The sequence below is a fragment of the Leucopleurus acutus genome (genome assembly GCF_964270905.1).
Source record: "Leucopleurus acutus genome assembly, chromosome: 3".
Classification (NCBI taxonomy): Eukaryota; Metazoa; Chordata; class Mammalia; order Artiodactyla; family Delphinidae; genus Leucopleurus; species Leucopleurus acutus.
In genome coordinates this window covers 115,878,242-115,905,926 of record NC_139145.1, presented here as the reverse complement: position 1 = coordinate 115,905,926, position 27,685 = coordinate 115,878,242, and the positions used below count along the sequence as shown (strand labels likewise).

Here is a 27,685-nt window from a genome sequence, read left to right as displayed (position 1 = left end):
CGACCAAGAGAGGGGAGAGGCCAGGAGCTAGACCCTGCGGGAGGGGGCTTTCCTCTGCCTGAGATGGGAGCCTTGGAGAGTTTGAACAAAGACAGTTCAGGGTCTGGTGTCCTTTTAAAGGATCACTCTGGCTTTTGAGTGGGAAATAGAATGCTGGAGACAGAGTGGCCAAAGGGAAATCAGTAGAAGACTATTGCCACAGCCCAGGTAAAGGAGGATGGGAATTTGGGCTAGGGTGGCAGCAAGCGGAAGTTGTGAGATGCGATCTTATTCTGGAGGTTTTGAAATCCAAAAGGATTGGTTGATGGATTGGATGAATAGTCAAGGATGAGTTGAATTCTAAGGTTTTTGGCCAGAATAACTGGAAAGAATTACTAATTAAGATGGAGAAAATTTCTTGAGGTTAGAATTAGAAAGTTTGGTTTTGGACATATTAGTTTGAGTTGCCTATCAGGAGATACAAGCCCTGAGTTCAGAAGAGAGGCCAGAGCTGCGGACCGTAGTTATTAAAGTGAGGATGGTAATTACAGCCACGGGACTGGGTGAGATCACCAGGGCATTGAGGGCAGGTAGAAAAGAGGCGTGGTCCTCAGGGAATGCCAGTATATGGAGGACGACCAGGGAGGGGAGGAGGGGAACCAGGAGAGAGTAGCATCTTGGAAGCCAGTTGCTGCTGAGAGAGGAGGAAGCTAAGGACTAGGGTCAACCCTTGGATTTGGCAATGGAAGGTCACTGGGGACCTAGACAGAAACCTGTTTAGATGGAGCAATGGGGATGGAAGGCTGGTGTTCCCATCAGGGTTCAAGGAAACATGTGGGAGGAGAGGACAAGGTAGGAGTGCACATCTCTTTTAAGGAATTTTGTGTAAAATGCAGCCAAGAATGGAATTGGAGAGACATCAAGAAGGAAGACATTATTTCATAGTTTTAGGCAGTGGAAACAAATGAGAGGAAAAGTTAACCATGCAGAGGAGAGGAGTGGGGATTGCTGGAGCGACGTGTCCTTAAGTTGTTGAGAGGGGATGGGACCCAGTTCATAGGTGCAGGGGTTGGTGTAGATGGGGGCGTGGGCAGTTCACCCATTGTCAGAAGAGGGAGGGCAGAGTACATGGCAGGTAGATGCATTGGTGGAACATGTGAACGTTCTCCTCTGATCGCTTCTCTTTTCTTCCTGCTGTTTGCATGTAGTAATGGTGCTCTGCTTTCATCAATTCTAAAATGCAATTTTTTCATATTGTAGCTTCTATGAAGTATATCTTGGAGTATATCTTAAAATCAATGGCATGTTTCATTGTTGGTTTTTATTCCTTCTCGGCGCTACATACGATATAGATGACTTGGATTCAGTGAACATCACTATACTTTGGTCCCCACTGGAGTTCTGCATTGGGGAGGGCCAAGCAGGGTCCCGCAAATGCTGATTGCCTTGTGAGTTGAGGGGGAGATGTCGACATTTTCAGGAAGAAATTTGGGGCTGGAGCTAGCTCTCTGTTACACATGCGTCCAGCCCAAGCCTCTGCAGAAGGATCAGGTGCCTGGAGAGCAGAGGAAGGAGGCTGGCTCTCTGCCCACAAGCCACAGAGCTATCTGGGCTGCTGACTGTTTTCCCCAGGGGAGTGTGGGAGACCGAGGACACTTGGCTCACACCTGGACCTGGGCAGACACTCCCGACTCAGAGACCAAATGCTTCCTCCAAGTAAATAAGTTCGGGGCCCTACATCCTGTGCGGTGAACACAAGGAGAAGTCCGGGGGTCTGAGAACAGGGAACTGTGTCACGGCATAGCTCCAGGGGTCACTTTGGTTTCCTTGACTGCTAGCAGCTGTGCCTTTTATTGCTTGCGTGGGTGGAACCGGAGCTGCAGCCTTCCTTCTCTGTAGTGGGGAGTCTAGGAAGGGTTTGAGAGGGTCCCTTTATCCAGAGAGTTGACTGTTTACTATATGCTGCGCTAAGCACTGGATGTACAATAAGCAAATCCAGACAGGGCCTTGCTCTCAGAGCATATATCTAGTCAGGGAGATGCATTAATAAAATAATATCTATTTTGGGGGCTTCCCTGGTGGCGCAGTGGTTGAGAGTCCGCCTGCCGATGCAGGGGACACGGGTTCGTGCCCCAGTCCGGGAGGATCCCACATGCCGCGGAGCGGCTGGGCCCATGAGCCATGGCCGCTGAGCCTGCGCATCCAGAGCCTGTGCTCCGCAACGGGAGAGGCCACAACAGTGGGAGGCCCACGTACTGCAAAAAAAAAATCTATTTTGGGACTTGCCTGGTGGTCCAATGGTTAGGACTCCACGCTTCCACTGCGTGGGGGGGGGGGCACGGGTTCAATCCCTGGTCAGGAAACTAATATCCTGCAAACCACTAGGCATGACCAAAATAATAATAATATAATAATAATAATATCTATTTTTAAAACTTTAAAGAAACTATGTGCCAGGACCTGTTCTAAGTATTCGATAAAGATTAACTCCTGTAGTTTGTACAGTATGTAAGAACCCGGTGCTATTACTATTTGTCCTGCTTTACAGATAAGAAAAACTCAGGCACAGAGAGGTTAATTATCTTGCCCACACACAGCTCATAAGAGGTGAAGTCAAGATTCAAACCTAAGCAATTTTGCCCAGAAGTCCTAGCTCTTAACCGGTGAGGCCCTGCTGCCTCTCAGTTATTTTATCTAGCTCAGTTATGCAGAAATAAAACTCCCTCTGGAAATGGAAATGAGGGATTTTAGCATCTGATAAACCAGGCTTGAGGCCTGTTTGGGGAGCCTGCTGGGCCTGGAGCAGTAAGCAGTTTGCATCGGGCGCTTGTGGGATATCTTGAACTCTGGGCTTCTCTTCCCGTCTTCCTCTCCCAGCTCTCTCCTCTGTTGCCTTCTCCACCTCCTTCCCGCACAGCATCTCAGATGCTTTCACATGGCTTTACTGTTGGGGGCCCCGGGTATGTTTTTTCTTCGACCCGTGCAGCTGCAGTGTCATGGGCTAACTCAATGTGGCAGAGAACCCTGCCCAAGAGAGGCCCCAGTCTTTGTGGTGCTGTTGGGGAGGAGGGGCAGGGAGAAATGGGAAATCAGATTTTAAGAACAGAAGCAGTTCTAGGGGACTCCCCTGGTGGTCCAGTGGTTAAGACTTCGCCTTCCAGTGCAGGGAGTGCGGGTTCGATTCCTGGTCAGGGAGCTAGGATCCCACATGCCTCGTGGCCAAAAAGCCAAAACATAAAACAGAAGCAATATTGTAACAAATTCAATAAAGACTTTAAAAATGGTCCACATCAAAAAAATCTTAAAAAAAAAAAAGAATAGAAGCAGCTCTAGACCAAGACTGTCTACCCAGGGCAGTGGCATAGAGTCCTTGCAAAATCTTGTCTCTTCCATTGGCTAGTTCAAGGGGCTGCGAGATATTCAGGACTCGACATTATCACTATAAAATTGAATGTTATCCTTCAGACTTTACCAAAAGCCCTTTCACTGTCCCGATCTCCTCTGGCTCCAGCAGCAACCCTGGGAGGGAGGTATCCCCGGGAGGAAGGTGTTCCCGGGCGAACACAGCCAGCTCCCAAAAGGTCTTCAAAGCCACAGTGAGCTTGGCGGACGCTGAAACCCCAACTCCAAATGGTGAGTCACTTGCATTTCTAAAGTGAGTTTCATTTCAAAATAACTGGGGCCTGTAGAGCTGGCGGGACGGAGCTGGGATTCTTTGTGCTTTAAACTCCATATTCGTCCACTCCATCTTTTTCCCCTCTCAGAAGAGCAGGACAAGACAGTTGCACATTCAGTGCCTGGTTGCAGTTCTTCGAGAACCAAAACCTGAATCCCTGGACACACCTACCTGCCATCCTTGGGCTCCAAAGCCAAAAATGGGCCTGATTTTTCCCCTAAGAAATAAACACCTAATTTCTAATTAGAGTGCAAAAAATTCAGGGAAGCTTCTGGAAACTCAAGCATGTAGTATTACTAGGGATGCCTCTGCTATCAGATTATGAGTTTGGCCTCTGTTTCTGAAACTGCTTCTGAAACATGCTATTTCTGACAAGAAGACAATACTAGTCTCTATTTTGTGAGATGGAGTGAGGGTTAAGTGAGGTAATAATTGAACATTTCCTATGACAGTAATTTTTTTCTTTCCCAAATTATTATGCTTTCTATTGAGTTGGCCAAAATGTTCGTTCAGGGTTTCCGTAAGATGTTATGGAAACACCCAAACGAACTTTGGGGCCAACCCAGTATGTTGGGCCAAAGATAGAAGTAGCTAAGAACGTGGGAAGTTTTATAAATAGAATGACTTTGGGCTTTAGCTGGGATAGCAAGTGGATTCAGCCCCTTCTTAGGGTCCAGGAGATAACTGGATTCTTGAAGTCAGGCGGACGTCAGAGCAATTAGGCTCCCCGCCCCCGTCCGGCCCAGCAGACTGAGCACAGCTCTAAACGCTCTGTGGGTGTTCTGCCGGCACGTCCTTCAAATGCTAATGAGAAGCTCACAAATGCTAAACAGCAGGACCAAACTAGTTTCTGCTGCCCAGAGCAGCTGAGAATTATGGCCTCACTCTTTCCCAGATTTCCCAGGCCGTCCTCCCTCTAGGTTCCCACCAGCTGCGCTTAAACTGCCAAGAAATAACTTTCTGGGCTCAGAAAGGCTCTCTGGGCCTCTGTCCCCCCATTTGTCTTTCATAGCAAATCCAAACACCCCTGGCTTTCCAAACCCCTTCCTCTCCTCACCAGCTTCCCACAGGCCTTTGGGTCTCTGCAGTTTCGCCAGGGATCCCAGGCAAACAGCAGCTTCCTACCAGCCTCTACCAACCTCCAGTCTGGCCCTGCTTGAGGGCTACAACTTCTTAGCTGGTGGGGCTTGGCCCCTGGTGCCACTACAAGTTTTCACCGCCCCGATTGAGGGCACACGCTGGTCTCAGCTCCTCCTCTAACATCCCTGACTGGTTTTGTAGATGCATCTGTCTCATGCGCCTGGCTACTTTGTGAAACTGTAAGATCCTGGGCTGTTAGGAAGTGGCTCTGAGGTCTCTTCCGCTCACCTGTATAGTCTGCCCCATCTCCAGGACGAAGGTCTAATCCTGCTGGGCTGTAGAGGCAAGACCTTTAGTGGGCTAGGGATTATGGGATGATTTGTCTAAAAACAACATGATTTATTTAAGGTCAGGTATAATACGATCTTTCACTGTGGTTAGAGATAGCAACAGTAAGAACCCCCAGCCTAGGTTTACTGCTGTCATGGTTTCCAAAGGACTTTTATGCACATTTTCTTATTTCATTGTCACAAACACCCTGTGGGTTGAACGGCTATTTCATGTAAGAGAAACCTGAGACTGAGAGGCCTGACTGTTTGCTTACTTTCTGTCCTGTAGCCAGTAAGTACAAAGAACTTGGAGGCAAGTCTCCTACTGCAGCCAATATACTCATTATACTAAAGTAACTCTGCTAAAAAAAAGATCTACATAGAATTTGTACAAATATTTACTGACTGTGCGCTTAGATTATGCTTTAGAATCACAGCTCCCCATCTCTTAGGTTCTTCTCACCTCCACGAAAAATCCTTTCCCCTGCTCTGCTCCTTGAGTAAATAAATATTAAAACCAGGGCAGGATGATCAGATTAGTAGAGAGTTTTTAAAAAGTAACACTCACTGCCAGTGAAGGTGTGAAGAGATGGACACAGATACACTGCTGATGGAACTATAAATTGGTACATTGTTTCTGAAGGGTAATTTGATGATAATCATTAAAAGCTTTAAAAATAAACAGAATTTTTAAAAATAAATTTATTTTTTTATTTTTGGCTGCACTGGGTCTTCGTTGCTGCATGCGGGCTTTCTCTAGTTGCGGCGAGCAGGGGCTACTCTTTGTTGCGATGCGCGGGGCTTCTCACTGCAGTGGCTTCTCTTGTTGTGGAGCACGGGCTCGAGGTGCGTGGGCTTCAGTAGTTGCAACATGCGGGCTCAGTGGTTGTGGCTCACAGGCTCTAGAGTGCAGGCTCAGTAGTTGTGGCTCACAGGCTTAGTTGCTCCGTGGCATGTGGGATCTTCCCGGACCAGGGCTCGAACCTGTGTCCCCTGCATTGGCAGGTGGATTCTTAACCACTGTGCCACCAGGGAAGTCCCAACAGAATTTTTTTGGTGTAGGAAATCCACCCATCTTTAAAACTATTTTGTCCTAAAAGAATAGTCTGAGACTGCAGGGAAAAAACGTATGTATCAGAATATGTTTATCTCTGTTATTTAAAACACAACAACAAAAACCTAAAATAATATGGGTAGCCTATAACAGGTTAAATAAGGATCTACTGAGAAGATGAAATATTCTACGGTAACCAAAAATGGTGCTATGGAAGAATATTTAAGACTTTGGGAAGACGTTCCTAGGTTGTCAAGTGGGGAAAACTAAAAAAACAGTTAGGCAATGTCATCTTAATCTGGTTTTTAAAAAGATAACTCTAACTAGAAAGACGTAGGTCCAACTGTTAAGAGCAGTTATCTCTGGATCCTTCCTTCCTACTTCTTCCCCTCCCTTCCTCCCTCCCTCTCCTCCCTTCTTTTTGTATTTTCCAGTCTTTTTTACAATTAACTTAATAAGTATGTGTTGCATGCGTAATCAGGAAAGAGAAGCATTTCTTCTTTAGATGAGGCTCTAAGAATGAGCCCCTGCGCGTGGCGGGTGGAGCTTGTGGTAGAGATTGGAAACAAAGAAGAGGGAACAACTAACTAGTGTGTGAGCAACCAAACTGGAAAACAATAATATTCTGGGATTGAATGTCTTTTTTTTTCTTTTTTTGGCCACTTATCTAAAGAGGATAGTGTGAGAAGAAAATTTCTTTAAAATTGGGCTGGTGGTTTTCACTCCTCGTGATTAGACCAGGGGAGCCCTGGCTCCTTCCGACACTAAGAGCCTCTCTGGAGAGGAGCTGAGGTGGCAGGTGTGTCCTTGGCACTGCGCTCTGGTCCCCCCAGTCAGCCTGGAGCCGCCCCACGCTGGACTCCCTCGCTCCCCACTCTCTCCACTCATCTCAGAAGCATTAGTTTACTGCAACTCATCAATTAGAGCTGGAGGGGCCCTTAGAAGCCCTGGGGCATGAGGAAGGGAGGCCCCCAGGGGTGCCCCACTCACCCAGCATCTCTCAGCTCAGCGGCAGTGAAATGGGGGTGTCTGGGGGGATGGGAGACAAAGATTGGAACTGTAATGCAGGTCTCTTGGCTTCCTAGAGGCTTGCCAGACCCAAAGGAATAATTTCAAATGATAGTATTTTTAGGCGTTAGCCACCAACTACTGTTTAGGCTTATGATCTTGGGGTGTTTTTTTTTTTTAAATTTTTAGATTTTTTTTTTGTTTCTGCCATTCAAACAATTGGGGGAAATAACTTTAAGGAAAAATGTTACAAGGCTTTCAAACAGGGCTGCAGGTGGGGTTAGGCCATGCATCGCTGGGAAGAGTGTAAACAGAGAAAGGCGGCCCTACCTCACCTTTCTGAAAAGGGGTTACACGAGGTGGGGCAGAACTGGCATCCACACCTCACGAAGAGCTCGGTGATGGCGTCTGTGCCAGTGATTACTTAATGCAACAAGCACATGACGGGGCTGAGGCATGAGAGCCATGATTATGCCACATGGTGATTAAAAAAATGGGGACAGGTCGACTGGTGGGCTGAGATGCTCACGTCGGCGGCATTTGTGGTAGGAGTGACTCTCTCTTCTCCTCCCATTTTCTTCTTCCTGTTTCTTCCTCCTATGACTCCTACCTGATGTAGTCTTTTCTCTTGGCCCCAGCAAAGCCACCCTGTCAGTTTCAGTGATGTGAAGATAGGGCTGAGAAAGGATGGTTTAACCTTCAACGCCCTCAGGACCAAAGTCCAAGGGCTTTTTCATGGAAAACAGAAGCCCTTCCTAGGTGAGTCCTGCCTACTTTCTAGTTTTATTGTTGGCCACTTTCCTTCACACTCTCTTGGTTTCCGCCATAGTGTTCCCCAAACATATCACACGTTCATAACATGCTTTCTCTTGGGGGCCTGTCTCTACTCCATTATGCCTGGGATAACAGAAACTGTCTAGCTGTCCACTGAACTCTTTTTTTCCCCTTCCTTCTGGGCACGTAGTCTCCCTTGCAGTGAGCTGTGACCATGTGCCTGAGTTCTGGTCAATGGAATATAGAAATGATTGTGCGCCACTTTCAGGCCAGAGCTGTTCAAACCGTATATGCAGAATCCTTCCTGCTCTTTCCTTCTGTAGCGCCCTTGAAAGCCATGAGGTGAAGATGGCAGAGCCCCAAGTTGGGAGAAGCCTGGCTCATTTATCCCCACCTGGAGGAGAACCTTCCACCAAACTTAGACTTGGATTTGGCTTTGAGTAAGAAAGAAACATCCATTTCAGTGAAGCAACTAAGATCTGGAGATTTATCTGCAGATTTATTTATCACCTGGCGAACTATTCATCCTTCAAAGCCCCCTTCAGATGCCCCCTCCTTCAGGAGGCCTTTTCTGATTCCCCCAGGTAAGAGTCATCCTTTCTCCGTGTGTGCGTAGCCCTTCAAAGATGCTTCACTCACCGACTCCTCTCCCTCAATACTTGACTTACGCATCTCTCTTCACACTTGACCAATGACACAATGGAGGTAGAGATAGGGACCTTTGTAATCCTAGCTTCTAGCAGAGTGAGTGAAAGATAGTAGGTGTACAATATGTAAGAATTAATTCATTCACAAGTATTTGTTGAGCTCATTTTATGTACTAGGCATTGTTCTAGCACTGAGAACACAGCAGTGGACAAAACAGATAAAAATAACTGTCCTCTACATTTTATAGGTTGGCTTTTGCAGTGCTTTAGACATTTGCCTTTCTGCATTTTAAGAAAAATGATTTAGGGCTTCCGTGGTGGCCCAGTGGTTAAGAATCCACCTGGCAATGCAGGAGCCACAGTTTCCAGCCCTGGTCCAGGAAGATCCCACATGCCACGGAGCAACTAAGCCCGTGCGCCACAACTACTGGGCCTGCACTGTAGAGCCCGCGAACCACAACTACTGAGACCGCATGCCACGACTACTGAAGCCTGTGCACCTACAGCCCGTGCTCTGCAACAAGAGAAGCCACTGCAATGAGAAGCCTGTGCACCGCAACAAAGAGTAGCCCCTGCTTGCTGCAACCAGAGGAAAGCCCACAGGCAGGAACAAAGACCCAGTGCAGCCAAAAATAAAATAAATAAAATTTATATTAAAAAAAACAACACAAGAAAACACACACACACACACACATAAAAAGAAAAGTGATTTAAACTGGGACTTAGATAATAAATAAAATGTATATTAAAAAACACACAAGAACACACACACACAAAAAGAAAAGTGATTTAAACTGGGACTTAAATAATAACATTTAAGACCTTATAGAGATAAGTATATCAGAGGCAGTTGCCAGTGCTAGATACTGTTACTCTCTAAATACTTTAAAAAATGCCACAAAGTAAAAAACCAAAAAACTCTGTACTCACAGAGCTTACTTTGCAGTGGAGGAACTAGATGATAAATAAATACATGTAGAATATCAATCTGGCAATCCATGCCATGGAGGAAAATAAAACATAGAGGGAGGATGGAGAGTATAGGATGGGAGTATAATTTTAAATAAGGTCTTCTTAGAAGGCCCCACTGGGAAGATAGCATTTTAGCAAAAACCTGAAGGAAGTGAAGACTGAAACTACATAGGTGTTCGAGGGAAAAGCATTCCAGGCAAAGTACGGCAAGAGTGTGTGTGTGGCTGGAGCAGAATGAGTGAGAGGAACAGAAAAGATGAAGTTAAGGGAGTTGTGTATGGGAGGTGGGGGAGGGCAGCACGTGTAAGCCTTTGACAGGCTTTGGCTTCTATGCAGAGGGAAGTGGGGAGCTACTTCAGTATTTTAAGTGAGGAAGTTACCTGAACTGATGCACAGCTTAACAGGTTCAGTCTGACCACTATGTTGAGAGAAGACTGTGTAGAGGCTTATGGGTAAAAGGAGAGAGACAAGTCACAAGGCTATTGCAATAATCTAGGCAAAAGATAATGGTACCTTGAACCAGGGTGGTATTTGGGATATATTTTCAAGGGAGGATTTGCTGATGGATCAGATGTGGAATATAAGAGAAAGAAGTCACAGATGACTCCAAGATTTTTTTTTTTTTTTTTTTTTTTTTTTGCGGTACGTGGGCCTCTCACTGTTGTGGCCTCTCCCGTTGCGGAGCACAGGCTCCAGACGTGCAGGCCCGGTGGCCATGGCACACGGGCCAAGCTGCTCCGTGGCATGTGGGATCTTCCCAGACCGGGGCACGAACCCGCGTCCCCTGCATCGGCAGGCAGACTCTCAACCACTGCGCCACCAGGGAAGCCCCGACTCCAAGATTTTTGATCTGAGCAACTGGAGGGATGGAATTGCAATTTAAGGAGATGGGAAAACTGCGAGAGGGGCAGGGTGGGTCAGAAATGTAGTTTTGAACTTACGCTTGATATGCCTAAAGTCATGTCTAAGTGGAGATGTTGAGTAGCTGAATGGATATGTTGTGTCTGGAAAGGAGAAATCTGGGATAGAAGTACAAATTTGGAAGTTGTCAGCATAAGTACGGTATCTAAAACCACAGGATTAGGGCTTCCCTGGTGGCGCAGTGGTTGAGAGTCCGCCTGCTGATGCAGGGGACACGGGTTCGTGCCCCGGTCCGGGAAGATCCCACATGCCGCGAAGAGGCTGGGCCCGTGAGCCACGGCCGCTGAACCTGCGCGTCCGGAGCCTGTGCTCCGCAACGGGAGAGGCCACAACGGTGAGAGGCCCGCGCACCACAAAAAAAAAAAAACAAACACAGGATTGGATTAGATGACCAAAGGAAATGAGCGAGCGTATATTGAAAAGCAGTCCAAGGACAAACCCACAGGCACCCTAGAGTGTAGAATTGAGGACGGTAAATGAGAACCAGAAAAGAACCAACCCCTTCTGAGTTGCCAGGGAGACAGGAGGAGAATCAGGACAAGAGTGGTCCAGGAAGCCAGGTGAACATAGCATTCAAGAAGGGAGAGAGGTCAATTATGCCAAATTCCACAGTCGGGTTGAGTAACATGAAGACTGAGAACTGATCAAAGGATTTACCATGTGAAGGTCATTCCTAACCTTGTCCAGAGTGAGTAAATGAATGTCACATTTCCTCCACCTATACTTGACTGGGACCCAAGAGTGCAGGGACTAAGTCTTTGTTTCTCCAGAAAGAGTTTGATGAGTTTGATAAATGACTGTAGGAATGATTGAATGAAATGCCTTTTCCCTCAGGGTCTGGCCTCCCCCAGTTCCTACTTTATTTTCCTTAGAGCTGTAGAGGGTGAGAAAGTGCACCAAGTTCCCTATCCCTGAAAGCCAGACTGTCTGGAATTGCCTGTGGTTATTTCTCTGTACTGTTCCACGGAGCCGTAAAACACCCCCACAGCCCTTCGGGGCAAAGGGGTCAAAATCTAAAAAGCAAATACTCTACTCCCAAAGTCACGAGAAAACATCTGCAAACTGACTCAAATGAATGTAGTCAGGCCACTGGGAGAAACCGCATTCTTGAGATCATTAACTCATGGCATTGTTCAATAAAATATTTGCTTGGAAATTTTGATGATGCAAGGCATAGTTCCATAAAATACTAATAAAAATTTAAGTTGAAAACAGCTGGATGTTGATGCATCGTCCTCTGGAAAGAGGAAGATTGCCCCTTGGGGCCGTCATTCTATAGTTGCTACCATTTCTTATTTACTATATGTGAGGAACTGTGCTAAGAAGTACTTTATGGGCATTTAGCAAACTGAATCTTCATAACCAGCCTATAAGAAAGGTACTGTTATCATCCCCAGATTATAGATGTAATAGTTACGTATAACAGCTGATGAAACGGAGGCTGGGAAAGATTGAAGGGATGTCTTGGGATTGAGTACCTTCCCTGTTGAAGGACCCTCAGGAGTGACCTGATCCCCGTCAGGAGAACTGTCTCCTGGACAGGATGAGGAAGGCCCTGGTGCTGCTTCTAGAAGGCAACTTTTCCAGGGAGGAAAAGAGGGCCCAGGGGTGTGATTCTGGGATACAGCATCCTGAGAGCTGAGGTGCAGGTAGGGGGTGTAAAGAAGACTCCTGAGAGAAAGGAAGGAAACAAAAACACAATCACAATTTGTTTTATCCTCAGGCACATCTCAACTAAAAGAAATCAACTCCATTTTTTTTCTTTTTCACACCAGGAGGCTTGTGGGATCTTAGTTCCCTGATCAGGGATTGAACCTGGGCCCTCGGCAGTGAGAGCGCGGAGTCCTAACCACTGGACCACCAGGAAATTCCCTTGACCCCATTTTATAGGTAAGGAACTTAAAGCTTCGAGAGGGTAAGTAGTGATTTCTCCCAAGGCACACAGATGTTAGGAATGGGGAAGGCCAGAATTTGCCCACAGGCTTATACAATTTAAAAGGCTACGCTCTTACATTTCCAAAAGAACACCAGACATAACAATGAGAGATTCTTAAGAGATGGGGCTACTGAAAGGCACCCTTAAAAAGAATGATCTCATTCACTGGACAGCTTTCCCTGGCCCCTCTTGTCTGTGTGTGTTGAGAAGCAGTCCACTCCTGTTATTCAGGGAGCAATTATTCCACTCTCATGGCACGTTCAGAGCCATTTGCTTCTCTTCCTTTTCAGCCATTTATTTTCCTGCTCCTGTGAGCTCTGTCAGGGCAGAGGGAAGAGGCAGAATGCTAACCCTCCACTTATGTAAATTTGGGGAAATGTCTTATTGGGGATATGGTTGAAACAACTGGCTAACATGACATTTTATACAATTTTGTCTGCATGAATTATCTGGAACCCCATTAGTTCGTTAATTGGTCCCATGGTAGGTTCAGCAAGAGGCCACACACGTGACACGGGGCCTTTATCAGAGGTACGCTCCATCCTAGAAACTCACAGGGCCAAGATGGTGGCCATTCAGTTTATGGCTGTTCAATAAATGATGATGGTCACTGGCAACTGACTCACCAAACTTTGGTCTTCAAGGAAGAATCGTGGACTCCCAGGACTCAAGCCCCTCAAGAGGCTACCTGGACTCACCCAATCTGACCCCTGATCCTGGGAGGGAACTCCCTCTCCAACCTGCAGGATGGCTGCTCTGGTCCTTTGCTGTAAGCCCTGCAGTGACGTGGCCCTTAACCTCACCAGGCAGGCCCCAGGACTGGGACCATGGGGCCCTGTTTTTATTTATTTATTTAAGGCAGGGGGCTGTTTGTTTGTTTATGGCCATGCCTGGCGGCTTTCGGGGATCTTAGTTTCCCCACCGGGGATTTTACCTGGGCCACGGAAGTGAAAGAGCCGAGTCCTAACCGTTGGACCACCAGGGAACTCCCCCAGCGAGCCCTGTTAAAATTCTCTTTCTACATTGAGCTGAAATCAGCCCCCCACTGTGGCTACTACCTAGTTCTGCTCTCTGGAGCTACTCAAAACATGTCTAATCCTCTTCTACATGCTAACTCTTCAAGTATCTCAGGACAGCACTCACGTTTCTCTTCTCTGCTCCTCCGCTACCCAAGAGTTTAAATGAATTACAGTACACTTTATGTTAAGCAAGTAAAAAGACATTACCAATATAATGAAGGACCTGTGCAGCGATCCCCAGTCTCCCACTTCTTCTCCCCACACCCCCTCTTATATATTTCTGCATGCATACATACATACAGGCGTACATACTGCTTATATATTTCTTTGGACTGTGGGATCCCAATGCAGAAAAGACGCTGGTGGGAGCATTTATAGTGCAGTGATTAATAGAAGAAAGCAGAAGTTCACAGACTAAAGTTTTCTTGTGATGAACATTTACAGACTGTGTCTACCAACTGTGTGACTGTGGGCAATTTATCCAACCTTTCTCAGTTCTATTTCCTCATCTGTAAAATGGTAATAATAGTTATACTTATTGCGCGGGTTGTTTTGGGATTAGACTGTGCTCCTAAATCATTTATACGCGGCACTTCAAGTAGCTGTTACAAATGTTTTCTCCCTCACCACCTCACAGACTGGGAAAGGGGCCTAGAAGGGGGTGAGAGTATTACTAGGGGTCACAGCTAGTTAACATCAGAGCGGAAACCTAAACCCAGATCCCTGATTACTCCGGTTGGCCGGGACCCGTTCCTGCTCCCCATCGCGTTCGCGGGTGTCCGCAGACGTCCATCCTGCCAATGCAGATTGGAAACTCATCCCTCATCCCACAGTGCCCACGACACTGGGAAGTCTCTACCAAGTACCGACGATAACTGCAGCGAGCTCGGGTCTTGGCTTTTTGCCGTTTAGGAAAGGGGAGGGATGGGGATGGACAACACTGGCTGACTCCCTAGGAGTAATTAAAGGTTAAAGGTAGTTTTCGGCCTTGCGATCTGGGCGTTCCAGCCATTTGCATTCCGATACAGCTCCTTAGCGGCTGGCGCACCTGGGGCGGCGGAGGCGGGGCCACAGCGTGCGGCGCGGCGGCCGGGGGCGGGGCCGGGACGCCTGGTCTTCGAACCGCAGAAGCCCAGCGTTGCGTTCGGGCCCCGGGGCGTGGCCTCGCGCAGGTACGTCGAGCTTCTCGAGTTTCACTGAAACTTTTCCAGCTGCGGGGAAGGCGTGCGCAGAGGCTCCAATTAGGGGCAGGTGGGAGGGTGGCTTTTTCTCCTAGCTGCGAGTGGGACTCTGAGTTTCGAATCGTTGGCGGCGAATTCCCCGCCCGCCGGGTGTCGGAGCTGCTGGAAGGATGCGAAGCCTGAGCGCGGCGTGGCTGCTGGGGGGCGTCATCCTGCTGGGGACCTCTGCCTCCTGCAATCGCACCGTCCTAGGTGAGAAACTTGGCCAAGGAGGGCTCGTGCGGCTAAGGAGCGGGGGTCCTGGGCACCATGGGCAGGTGGGGGAAGAGGGTCAGGTGCGCGAAGGGTGTTCAGTCGCCGCCACCGCCAACTCCTCCCGACATCCCGCAGCCTCCTCTCGGCGGCTTTGAAGGGGGATCCCTGCGCCCTGGGAGCAACCAGCTGGGACTAGCGGGAGAGGGTGAAGTCTACGGAGGGGAAAGGGAGGGAGCGGAGTGCTCGCTTCTACGGAGTACCCAGAGGGCTTAGCCTCTCGGGCCCCGGTGGGTTTCTTCGCAAACACGAAAATCCTTAAGGAACATTTCGCACACCCTTGAGACTCTTACGGGCTGGTCCTGCAGGACCCGCGGAGTTAGCGAGTTGATGGCTCAGAGCGGGGTGGCGTGGATGGGAGCCCGCGGCCTGGGAACTTTCTGCTTCGGTTTTTGCAGCCTCCTTCAACTTTTGGAGGCCACTCTTTGGGGTCGGCCCACGGCGTTCAAGACGCCCCCGGGGCCTGCAGCTCCTCTGGCACAGGGCACAGCGGGGGTGTGGAAGTCAGGGCCGGACCCTGCTGGGTTCTTGGGGTGACGAGCGCTCACCCCGAGGTTTAGGCCAGTTGGGCGGATTAAATAAATGGAACTTCTTCGACCCTGCTTTACATTCGACCAAGTGAACTTACGGCCCTGGGTTTCCCCGGCCTTCGCTGGCTGCGGCTCAGGTCTGTAGGCCGGAGGCTGCCCGCCCCAGGAAGGGAACAGCACGGGAGCCGTCCCTGGCGGCGCTCAGGTGCCAGCTTGTGCGCCGCAGCCGGGTTCCACGGGTGTGCTGCCCCGGGTGTGCTCGAACTTGCTTGGCTGCTGGTGGAGCCTCCCGGGCGGAGCAGGCCTCCGAGGGCGTAGGCGCTGTTAAGCCTAGTATGGCACTGCTGTGATGCTAAAGGACGCCCCGCTGTTTGGGGCAGCCAGGGCAGCCTTAAAAGGGAAGTTTTAATTTCCCTGCTAAATGTGCAGACCTGTTGTAAAAGGCAGGTTCTCACTTTTATCCTCTTCATAAAGACATTGTAAAAGAGCAAGTCACTGTGAATTTGAATTAGACGGAAGAATGTGATTCTTTCCCCTTTGGAGTTACAGCAAAGGGTATTTTGGTGGATACTTGGAAACTGCACCCCTGGTACACATTTTATTGACAGCATTACCGAATGTAAAATAGTTGTCTGGTGGGAAGCAGCCGCATAGCACAGGGAGATCGGCTAGGTGCTTTGCGATGACCTAGAGGGGTGGGATAGCGAGGGTGGGAGGGAGGGGATATGGGGACATGTGTAAGCATTTGGCCGATTCTCTTTGTTGTGCAATAGAAACTAACACAGTATTGTGAAGCAATTATATTCCAATAAAGATGTATTAAAAATTAAAAAAAAAACAAGAATAAAGGCATTTATTTATTTACAGGAAGTACTGAAACTGTGATGCACGCATGTCCGTTTACCCTTATGTTTTAAACTTATAAACTTAAAATTTAAACTTATAAACTTAAAATTTAGGAGCAAAGCTTAGTATGTGCAAATTTTTTTTTTTTTTTTTTTTTTGCGGTACGCGGGCCTCTTACTGCTGTGGCCTCTCCCGTTGCGGAGCACAGGCTCCGGACGCGCAGACTCAGCGGCCATGGCTCACGGGCCCAGCCGCTCCGCGGCATACGGGATCTTCCCGGACCAGGGCACGAACCCGTGTCCCCTGCATCGGCAGGCGGACTCTCAACCACTGCGCCACCAGGGAAGCCCTGTGCAAACATTTTTTTTTTTTTTTCCGGTACGCGGGCCTCTCACTGTTGTGGCCTCTTCCGTTGCGGAGCACAGGCTCCGGACGCGCAGGCCCAGCGGCCATGGCTCACGGGCCCAGCCGCTCCGCGGCATGTGGGATTTTACCGGACCGGGGCACGAACCCGTGTCCCCTGCATTAAAAAAAATATATATGTGGATGTTGATGATTCATCTGTTTTATGATTCAAACGGTTCCTATAGGAAGCTTGCCCGAGTGTCTGGCTTGTTCTTGTTTACAAAGTGAGGGGCTGGGGGGGATTCCTGAAGTACAAGGGGGACTTACTTTAACAACAACAACAAAAATCAAGTTACTTGTTAACCAGAAGTATTGCACTTTTTTTTTTCCTCCACATATTTTTACTTCTTTGCAGGGAAACTGTCCTAAAGGGTCAGTTAAATAACAGCGAGACTTTAGGTAGACGGAGCTTTCCTCACAACTTGAAGCTAGATTGATTTTGATTAAGAAACAGGCCATCACCAGTGTTTCTGCCCTTTAGCACCTGTCTTTGCTTACCCTCTTTGGTTCGACCCTAAGGTGTGCCCCTCAGTTTGCAGCAGGACACATCCTAGGTTTGATTTTTCTTCTCCAAGGTTTTTCCCCAAATGACTGCCTTATGGAAGGGAACTCAGCCTAGAGTGTAACCTTCTCATTTTACAGATACGGGCCACTGAATTGAGGAGTGAAGGGCAAGGAAAACTGTCCATCAGGCCTCTGCTTTCTTTCTGATCACAACAGTAATCGATAGTTATTTCTGTAAATATGTTTCATCTGTCTCCCCACCAGATCACATACTCCAGGAGGCCAGGGACCCCTAGCGGCACCTCCATCACCACGGTCCAGCACAGTCTCATTCCCTAAAGGACCTCAGTAAATAGCAAATGAAGAATGAAGTGAAGGGACTTGCCCAGATTGACCTGGTGGTTGATGGCAGTTCAGCATTTAAGTCGGCTTCTTTCAGGCACTTACTTCTTTCCACCGTGTCACGAACCTGAGAAGTCCCCTGTAATGCAGTCATTCCATTTTTCTTTTGGAGACTGAAACTTGTGTTCTTTTTGTAATTGGTTTTTAATTATACAAGCTGTATGTGATCACTGTAAAGGAAAAATGAGTCCAAACAAAGGGTTGCATTAATTAAATCACCCTCAGTATCCAAAGCACTGCTAACATTTTGGTTTCCAGCCTTTCTCATGCTTTCATACATCCGTGCATAAAATACATATTCACAGAGAAATTTTTTTGTACAAGTATGTGTTTATATAAACATCAGTAGCATATCAGTAAATATAAAACATTTTTAATGACTCTAAAATGTTGTCAATGGATGTATTATAATTTTTAATTGGTTCTCTGTTCATAGACACATGGGCACATGGTTTTGCAATAGTAATAGTAAACACTGGCTGACTTCCAGTGTTTTGTAATAAGAGAGAACACATAGAACATGAAGATGGGACTTTAAATTTGTGTTTCGTCGTCTTCCTGGCCTTGTAGTTACTAATTAACCTTGATAGGCAATGTTTTAGTGAAGTCTGTGTTTGTCTTTCTTATGGTTTTATTAGCTGGACAAGTGTTGAGAGGAAAACAGTTCATCCTGAAAGAACACGAGAAAGTTGACTAAAGTGTACCTAGAGAAGGGGTACCGAGCAACTGAAGCTTTTATTTTTTTTGATCTGTTCTCCCAAAGGTCGGAGCAAAAGAAGATTTGGGGTGAGGAGGATAGTAGGGGAAAGAACACAAGAGGAGAGTTTAAACAAATAAAGTAACTGCTCTGTACTTGCTTTGGTTGGAAGGGTGCGCAACAGGAAGATGCTTAATATAACAAAGAACAGGTAGCGTTTTTAAAGTTAAAAGTTTTCCATGCATTTTTACCCCAAAATTGTACAAATCAGAAGAGTTAAAAAGAAAGCGAAACATCCCCTCTTCTCCGCCCTCTTCACTCTCAACAGACTTTTCTATGCAGAAATATATGTATTTTGTAACAATAGAATGATCATACTGTACATTCTGTCCTACAGTTATTTTTTTTTTAACCTAGTAGATCTATTCATGGTCAGTATAAAAAAAATCTGTCCATACTTGTGTAGAGGGAATTATTCATTGTATAAATGCCATAAATTATTGAACTAGCCTTTTTTGTTTTTCGATGGTCATTGAAACTAACATTTTTGTTTTACCATGGTAAACAATATTCTAGTAAATATTCTTGTACATAGTGTTTTTGTGCACTTTAGCTAGTATACATGCAGGACTAATTCCTAGCAATAAATTGATGAGTCATAGGGCAAGCACACTGAAAATTTTGATGTTTTTGCCAAATTGCCCTCCAAATAGATTGTACCAATTTATACCCCTTTGAAAAAGTAACCAAACAACATAGAAGGGCGTGAAGTAAAAAAAAGTAAGTTTCTCCTCCCCATCCATTTTACTCTATAGAGATGGCCATTGTTTATAGTTTAGTGGGTATTTTTCTAGACTTCAGATTTGCAAACAAATTATAATTTTGTTATATAGATGGAAGCATATTAATCTGCCAGTTGCTTTTTTTCAATGGACATATTGTGACTCTCTTTCCATTTCAATGCTTATTAAGTAGTGTAGTGTCTGCTATGAAGGCTAGGGACTGTGCTGAGGATATGGTAAGTTAGGAACGGTGGTTGATGAACGTTGCTTGTTTCCTGTTTGTTTGTAATTGGGGTGGGGGGATGATGCCTTGAGCACCAGTGGGTGCGTATTCTTGTGTCCTTGGGCAAGTATTGTTGATTACAGGTCCCAAATGGAGAATGCTTTTGTGTGTTTAAACTTCATATGTACATTTAATTTCATCTTCGCTCTCGAAAATAGAAATGATTTTGTCTGGTGTACGGATGGGTTATAGAGTTGGAAGCTGGAATAGCATCAGTTCTAGACAAGTTCTGTGAGTTGGGGTGACTGGGATAGGATGCTGTACGAGGTAAAAGTCTGTGCACTGTGCTGAAAGGGCTTCAGGGAACTTTGAGCAGCATCTTGACATTTACCAGTGTTAGAACTGACCAGTGTCATACCAAGTGGCATGCTGCTTGTGTGCTCTGCCACTGGTACAATGAACATAGCTAATATGACTGGTATTTCAGATTGAGATCATTCAAGGTTGTATGTTAGAATAGTCTCAGGAAATTTTTCTTTCTCTCTCTCTCTCTTTGAATCCTTCCCTAACTTTTTGCAGTATTTCTTGCTCTTCCCCCCCTCCCCTTTATTTTAGTACTCTTATTTAAAATAGATTTTTATCTCTCTTTACATGAACCTTCCTGACCTGGCGTGTGTTTACTTTTATGGGAAACTTTAGACATGTGAAAGTAGAATATTACAGTGAATCCCAGGTACCTCTCCCTCAGCCTTAACAATGATGCCCCAGCCTCCTTCCTGCCCTCCTTCCTGTGTTATTCTTTAACAGCTTTCAGATACAATTTGCAGACCATACAATTCACCTATTCCAAGTCTACAATTCAGTGCATTTTAGAATATTCACAGTTGTCTATCCATTACCACAATCAACTTTAGACTATTTTTATTGCCCCATAAGAACATCCCACTCCCCACCCCGCCCCCGCTCTTAGCCATCACCCCCCAGTTTGCCCCATTCCCCAGCTCCTGGCAGCCACTAATCTACTTTTTGTCTGTGGATTTGCCCATTAAGGACATTTATTATAAATGGAATCATACAATACACATTCCTTTGTGACTGACTTCTTTCAAAAGCATAATCTTCTCAAGGTTCATCTGTATTGTAGCACGTATCAGTTCTTCATTTCCTTTTATTGCTAAATAATGTTCCATTGTATGCGTATACCATATTTTGTCTATCCATTCATCAGTTGATGGACATTTTGTTATTTCTGCTTTGGGGCTTTTATGAATAATGCTGTTATGAACATTCCTGTATAAGTTTCTGTTTGAACACGTGTTTTAATTTGTCCTGGATGTGTACTTAGGAGTAGGAATGGATGGGTCACATGGCAACTCTATGGTGAGCCGTTTCAGGAACTGTCAACTTATTTGCACAGTGACTGAATCACTGTACATTCCCACCAGCAGCACCTGAGGGTTCCCCTCCTTGCGTTATTTTGAAATAAATCCAGATATAATTTCATCTTAAAATATTTCAGTATGTATTCATAAAAGATGGCCATTTCCTTTTCAAACATCACCACATAATAACCACTGACAAAAATTGTGTAATATAATCAAATACTCAGTGTTCATATTTCTAATTGTTTCATAAGTGTCATAAGTACTATATTAATAGTTTGTTTGAATCAGGATCCAAACAGGGTCCACACATTACATAAGGTTAATATTGCCTTATAAGTCTTTTAATTTATGGGCCCTACCTCCACACCTCTTTCTGGGTTTTTGCCTTGTAATTTATATTTTGAAGAAATGAGGTCCTTATCCTGCAACAGTTTCCACAGCCTGGATTTTGCTAATGACATTCTTATGTTATTGAACATGTCCTATTGTCCCCTTTATTTCTATTAATTTGGCTGTTGGATCCAGGGGCTTGTTCAGATGAGGGTTCGTTCGACCGTTTGTTTGTTGCAATATTACTTCATAGGTACTTCTTCCCTTTGGAGGCAAATAACGTCTGGTTATCATGTTTGTGATGTGGGTAACTCCGGACAATCAATGCTTAGATTTTCTTCCCTTTTATAAAGCAAGTTATGTAATTTTGTTTGTTTGTCTTGGTACCAAGGGAAAAAATTGAGTCTTTTTGTGGTAATTAGAAAATCTTGGTGGCTCTATTCTGTAGAAACGCAGTCTGATTCATTGACTTGGTCTCTGGTGGGCTGTTTCTGGGCTGGGTGTCCCAGCTCTCTGAATGGAAGAGTCCTCAGAACAGGGGTCCACTGTCCAGTCACCAGCTTTGCCACGCCTGCGTCTCCGGAGAGCCGCTAACCGCTTTTCAAACCAATGGAGAATTTATAGGATTCTCTTACACCTCTGAAAGTCTTCCAGAACATGTTAATATTAATACAAATAAATATATAAATTATTAGAGGAGGGGCTAGTTCAAAGCGGGGGTGTTAAAATGGTAAAACTTTACATTTAAAATTTTCTGTTTGAGAACAGACGTGTGGAATCCGCACAGGTTAGGTTGGTCTCAATAGACTCCAGCGCGTGACCTCACGTCGGTCACCGAGGCTATGTGATATAGGGGTTAGAACCAGGGAGTCTAGAAACGGACTGCCTTGGGTTGAATCCTGACTGCCTTGGGTTGAATCCTGACTCTCCAACCTAACAACTGTTCAGTCTTGGAAAATTTACTCAGTTTTTTCAAGCTTCAGTTTATGCATCTAGAAAATGTAGCTCTAATAATAGTACCTCCTCATAAGGTGTTGTGAACGTGAAGTAAGCTAATACACGTGAAGTGTTGAAAGCAACGCTGGACACACGATATTAAGCGTGTGTGTCCTGGAATCCCCTGCCGGCGTCTGTGTGGTTTGGGTACTAACTGGGTCAGGCTAGAGCTCTAAAGACATGAGCTGCGCTCTTGATTCTCTTTCCTTTTTTTCATCGGTAGGGCTAGCTGAGCTTTTCAAGCCACCCCATGTGCGAGGTCCAGGGCTCTGCCAGGGACCATGGGGATAAGGAAGTTAGGAATTAAGGATAAAGGAATTAGGACAGTCCTGGAATTAAACCTGTAATCTCACACAGCGACTCTTGCCATTTTGACTCCTGGAGCAAGTTCCAGACATTACCAGTCTATAAATATGTCGTTACGATTCTCTTGTGGTGTGTAAAATCGGTCACTCTGCTAAACTGGTTGTGAAAAACATGTAAGTGGGTCATGAAATCAATGTAGAAGGTGGTGACTGGATTTCACAAGAATGGAACAGAATACAATAGAAAGTATTAGAGTGTACCCTGCACAATAAGGCTAATTATTATTTTGTGAAACTTTTTTTCCATTATGGTTATAAGTATCAGAACTGGGTTACCATATAGAATACGTTTCTTACTGTGGGTTATGGTCAAGCCTTGAAGAACACTGTAATATGTAGGGATATTATTTTATTATTTTTTATTATTATTATTTTTGCGGTACGTGGGCCTCTCACTGTTGTGGCCTCTCCCGTTGCGGAGCACAGGCTCCGGACGCGCAGCCTCAGCGGCCATGGCTCACGGGCCCAGCCGCTCCGCGGCATGTGGGATCTTCCCGGACCGGGGCACGAACCCGTGTCTGCGTCGGCAGGCGGACTCTCAACCACTGCGCCACCAGGGAAGCCCTATTTTATTTTTTAAATTTAGAAATAATTCATGCTCTTTTGAAAAAATTATAAAAGAAATCGGAAGAAGAGATGAGTCTGTCCTAAGTGTACTAACTTCCTGTGTCTGCCGTAACAAATTGCCGCAAGCTGTTGTTTTCAGTTCGTAAGAACTTATTTTCTCACAGTTCTGGACGTCGAGAGTCGGAAATCAAGGTGTGGGCGCCTCTCAAGGCTCTAGGGGAGACTCCGTTCCATGCCTCCTCCAGCTACTGGTGGCTGTTAGTATTCCTGGGATTCCTTAGCTTGTTCCTTGGCTTTACTCCAGTCTCCACCTCCATTTTCACAATGCTTTCTCCTTTCTGTCTTCCTTCTCTCTCAAATCTCCTTCTGCCTTTCTCTTATAAAGACAATTGTCATTGGACTTAGGGCCCACCTGGATAATCCAGGGTGATCTTCCCATCTCAAGATCCTAATTGCATCTACAAAGACCTTTTTTCTAAATAAGGTAAGGATCACAGATTCTAGGGGTTAGGACATGGGCATCTTTTTTGGGGGGCCACCCACTCTGCTAAATGAGAAGTGAAGTATTGATCTCTACACCCTCTCATCCTCCACCCACCCTAATCGCTGTCACTTCTTAGTAGGGAAGCCTTAAGAGAAGTGAATAATCCTGCTGAACATGGGTACAAAGGTAGGAGAGGAAAAAATGATGACTAAACATACAAATTATCAGATAAACTTGTGAGTAGGTTGCACATCCTCCCTGGCATACTGTGGTGCCATGGTGAAGGACTGCTCTTCCCCAGAATTAAAGTCAGATCCTTCCATGTCCTCACATTGTCCCTCACGTTCATCTGCAGGTCCATGAGCACTTCATTGGCATAGGCTGGCTATGCCATTGGTTTGTGATTTGTAAAGTTGAATTCATAATATGGGGATGAGAGTGGAAATTGTTAAAGCTTGCCATGTTACTTGCTTAAAAGTCAGAATACAAATTTGTCTGAACAGAAATCATGCACCTATCCGTCCAGTGACCTTGAGGCCGGAAGGCTTGCCTGTCTTCTGGCTTCCATGGGAAGGTCTCCAGGAAGCCCACACAGAAGTGGGGGATCCCTGCCCACGGCTGAGGCTGTCCTTGTGACTGGAGAGGGACTATCTCTGTGCTCCTGAGAATCTCGCCGTGTTGGACTTTGGGCTAGGGAGTGACAGGCAAGGCTGGATCCTGTCTTATGGCCCCAAGTGAGATAGATGGCCATGATGAGAACAGGTAGGAACTAATGGGTGCGGACAGTTTGTAAAAATAAATGGAAATACCGTCACCTTTTTCGAGGTTCATAGAAATCAATGTTATCTTCTACACATACTTCACAACCCTCCCATAAAAAATACTTGCTGTAAAAAAAAAAAAAAAAGCAAGCAAACCAATCCAGACCATAGAAATCCCAGTAATTCCGTCACCCAAAGAAAGCACCCATAAGTATTTTGTGTACTCCTCCTCCTGTCTTCTTCCTCTCTCTTCTTTCACACGGCACAGGAAGCTTTCTTCAGCTGCGCTGCTCTGGAGAAAGGCAGGGCTGCCGCAACATGCTGCCCATGCCAGTTGCCTCTCAATCCCTTTCAGTTCATTCTGCTTCTTTTTCTCCTCAGCTGCTCTCCTCCTTTCCTCTTCTGCCCAAATTTTCAGGTGGCTGTAACGCTTAGCAGCACCATCTTGTCCGTGACCTTCCCACCGGCCCTCCTGTCTTTCTTTGAAGTGATTTTATTTGGACGAACCAGCATTTCTGTGGAAACGTTGATTTCTGTAATGACCCTTGTCTGCCTTGCCTTTCTTGTGCAGGAACCAGTAGACCCTCTAAAGGAAGAAGTCTCATTGGTTACGTTGATAACTCACCTCAGATCACGGGGAGAGGAGCAACAGTGGAACCAGTCTTCTCTGTGGATGAGTCTTCTGCCTCTGTCCTCACTGGAAAACTGACTACTGTCTTTCTTCCAATTGTCTACACGATCGTATTTGCGGTTGGTTTGCCAAGTAATGGCATGGCCCTGTGGGTCTTTCTTTTCCGAACGAAGAAGAAGCACCCTGCTGTGATTTACATGGCCAACCTGGCCTTGGCGGACCTCCTCTCTGTTATCTGGTTCCCTTTGAAGATTGCCTATCACATCCACGGCAACAACTGGATTTACGGGGAATCTCTCTGCAAGGTACTCATTGGCTTTTTCTACGGCAACATGTACTGCTCCATCCTCTTCCTGACCTGTCTCAGTGTGCAGAGATACTGGGTCATCGTGAACCCCATGCTGTACCCCATGAAGAAGGCGAGCATTGCCATCAGTGTCTCCCTGGGAATATGGCTGCTGATTCTGCTGGTTACTATCCCCTTATACGCTGTGAAGCAGACCCTCTACATTCCAGCCCTTAACATCACGACCTGTCATGATGTTTTGCCAGAGGCGGTGTTGGTGGGGGACATGTTCAATTATTTCCTCTCTCTGGCCATCGGAGTCTTTCTGTTCCCAGCCTTCCTTACGGCCTTTGCCTATGTGCTGATGATCCGGACCCTCCAATCTTCTGCCTTGGATAAAAACTCAGAAAAGAAGAGGCAGAGAGCCATCAAGCTCATCGTCACTGTCCTGGCCATGTACCTGATCTGCTTCACTCCTAGTAACCTTCTGCTCGTGGTGCATTACTTCCTGATTAAAAACTGGGGCCAGAGCCACGTCTATGCCCTGTACCTCATAGCCCTCTGCCTCTCCACCCTCAACAGCTGCATCGACCCCTTTGTCTATTACTTCATTTCACAAGACATCAGGGATCACGCAAAGAACGCTCTGCTTTGTCGGAGCGTCCGTACTGTAAAGCAGATGCAAGTGTCCCACACATCAGTCAAATTCTCCAGGAAATCCAGCTCTTACTCTTCAAGTTCAACCAGTGTTAAAACCTCCTATTGAGTTTTCCAGCTCCTCGGATGGAAGTTAGGCAGGGGGATTTGGAACCTGATTAACATCATGGGGATGCTTCTGTTGTTTCCCAACCACGTGGGTTTCGCCACATACCATGTATATGCAACAGCTCTCAGGATTGCTGGGAGCTTCCCTGTTTGCATAAGGAAAGTCCCCCAAATTAACATAGATGTCAGTTTCAGAATTCCTCTACTCAGGTGCTCCTGGAAACGGAACTGATGGAAGCAGACTTTTCAGAAGGTGGAGAAAAGACAGAAACCCAGTGACTTGCAAAGACTAGTATTGGCGTGAAGACCAAGTTCTTAGCTAAAACTACATTTTACATCTGGGGTCAGTCACAACCATGTTAGGGCTTCAGGGCCCTCAGAGATGATTGGTCCAATTGACTGGCTTTAAGGATAAGGAAGCTAAAGAGGTGAGGGAGCTGCCCAGAATTAGGTTTCCAACCAATGGCAGTAAGTTAGGACCGGACAGTTTTGAATGGTCAGTGGGGTTCTTGTACCACCTCATCAAAATCCCTGTGGATCGGGCTTCCCTGATGGCGCAGTGGTTGAGAGTCCGCCTGCCGATGCAGGGGACACGGGTTCGAGCCCTGGTCCGGGAAGATCCCACATGCCACGGAGCGGCTGGGCCCGTGAGCCATGGCCGCTGAGCCTGCGCGTCCGGAGCCTGTGCTCCGCAACGGGAGAGGCCACAACAGTGAGAGGCCTGCGTACCGAAAAAAAAAAAAAAAAATCCTTGTGGATCTTGTTGAAAAATGCAGATTCATTATACTCAGGAATCAGAGCTCAGAGTCTGGGGACAGGGCCCAGGAACCTTCATTTTAACAAGATCTTCGTGCACTCCAAACTTTGGGAACTATTGGTCTGGGTACTGCTTCAACCTGACAAGGGGCCGTGGCAGTTTCTGAAAAGAGAAGCAAACAGGATGTTGTGTGTCTCTTTTATGTTCAGCTTATAATGAATTCTGTTTGTTGACTTATTGGGACTTTCAATTATTTATCAATCCTTTGAGCTTTTGTGTATATCATTATCACTTCAAGGAAAATACATCAAGGATTTTAAAGGTAGAAAAATAAATTTTGTGTAACTCTTTACTGACTTCAATGAAATCTTCAGGTTGTCTGAATAATAGATTGTTTCACAACTAGGAATAGTGTTTACCACTTAGTATTTTAAAAAATTATTGTTGGGGCTTCCCTGGTGGCGCAGTGGTTGAGAATCCGCCTGCTAATGCAGGGGACACGGGTTCGAGCCCTGGTCCGGGAGGATCGCACATGCCACGGAGCAACTAAGCCCGTGCGCCACAACTACTGAGCCTGCGCATCTGGAGCCTGTGCTCCGCAACAAGAGAGGCCACGATAGTGAGAGAGAGGCCCGCGCGCCGCGATGAAGAGTGGCCCCCGCTCGCCGCAAATGGAGAAAGCCCTCGCACAGAAACGAAGACCCAACACAGCCAAAAATAAATATAAAATAAATAAATAAATTAAAAAAAATTATTGTTGGACTATTTATTGCCAGTTTTGTTGACTTGTTATCAAATATGAAATTATAAAGCCGTCACTGGGTTTGAACCACATCCGTTTGGAAAAGAACTTCTGAAATAGAAGTGATTTGCAATGTATTTAAAAAGGTACTTGACTCCAAGCTGACTTTATACAACTGGTGTATTTGTGACCTTTTAAAATAATTGTTTTATTGTATGATTGATTTATAAATAACACATGACTTATTTTTTACAACTTATCTCTGAATTATGTGGCTTTTGCTTTCATTTTTGTTTTCGAGGGAGGGAGTGAGAGAAGGGAAGCAAAGTCATCACTCTT

At 46.1% G+C, this 27,685-nt stretch overlaps 1 protein-coding gene across 1 annotated transcript; it reads left to right on the top strand.

Annotated features, from left to right (window-relative positions):
• Positions 1-14,719: 14,719 nt before the first annotated feature.
• On the top strand, positions 14,720-25,848 carry F2RL1 (F2R like trypsin receptor 1; the record flags this gene model as incomplete). Its single annotated transcript, XM_082835906.1, has 2 exons — positions 14,720-14,828; positions 24,737-25,848. The coding sequence occupies exons 1-2, from the start codon at positions 14,747-14,749 to the stop codon at positions 25,846-25,848; spliced, it is 1,194 nt and encodes a 397-aa protein (XP_082692032.1). The 5' UTR covers positions 14,720-14,746.
• Between the last annotated feature and the right edge of the window lie 1,837 nt (positions 25,849-27,685).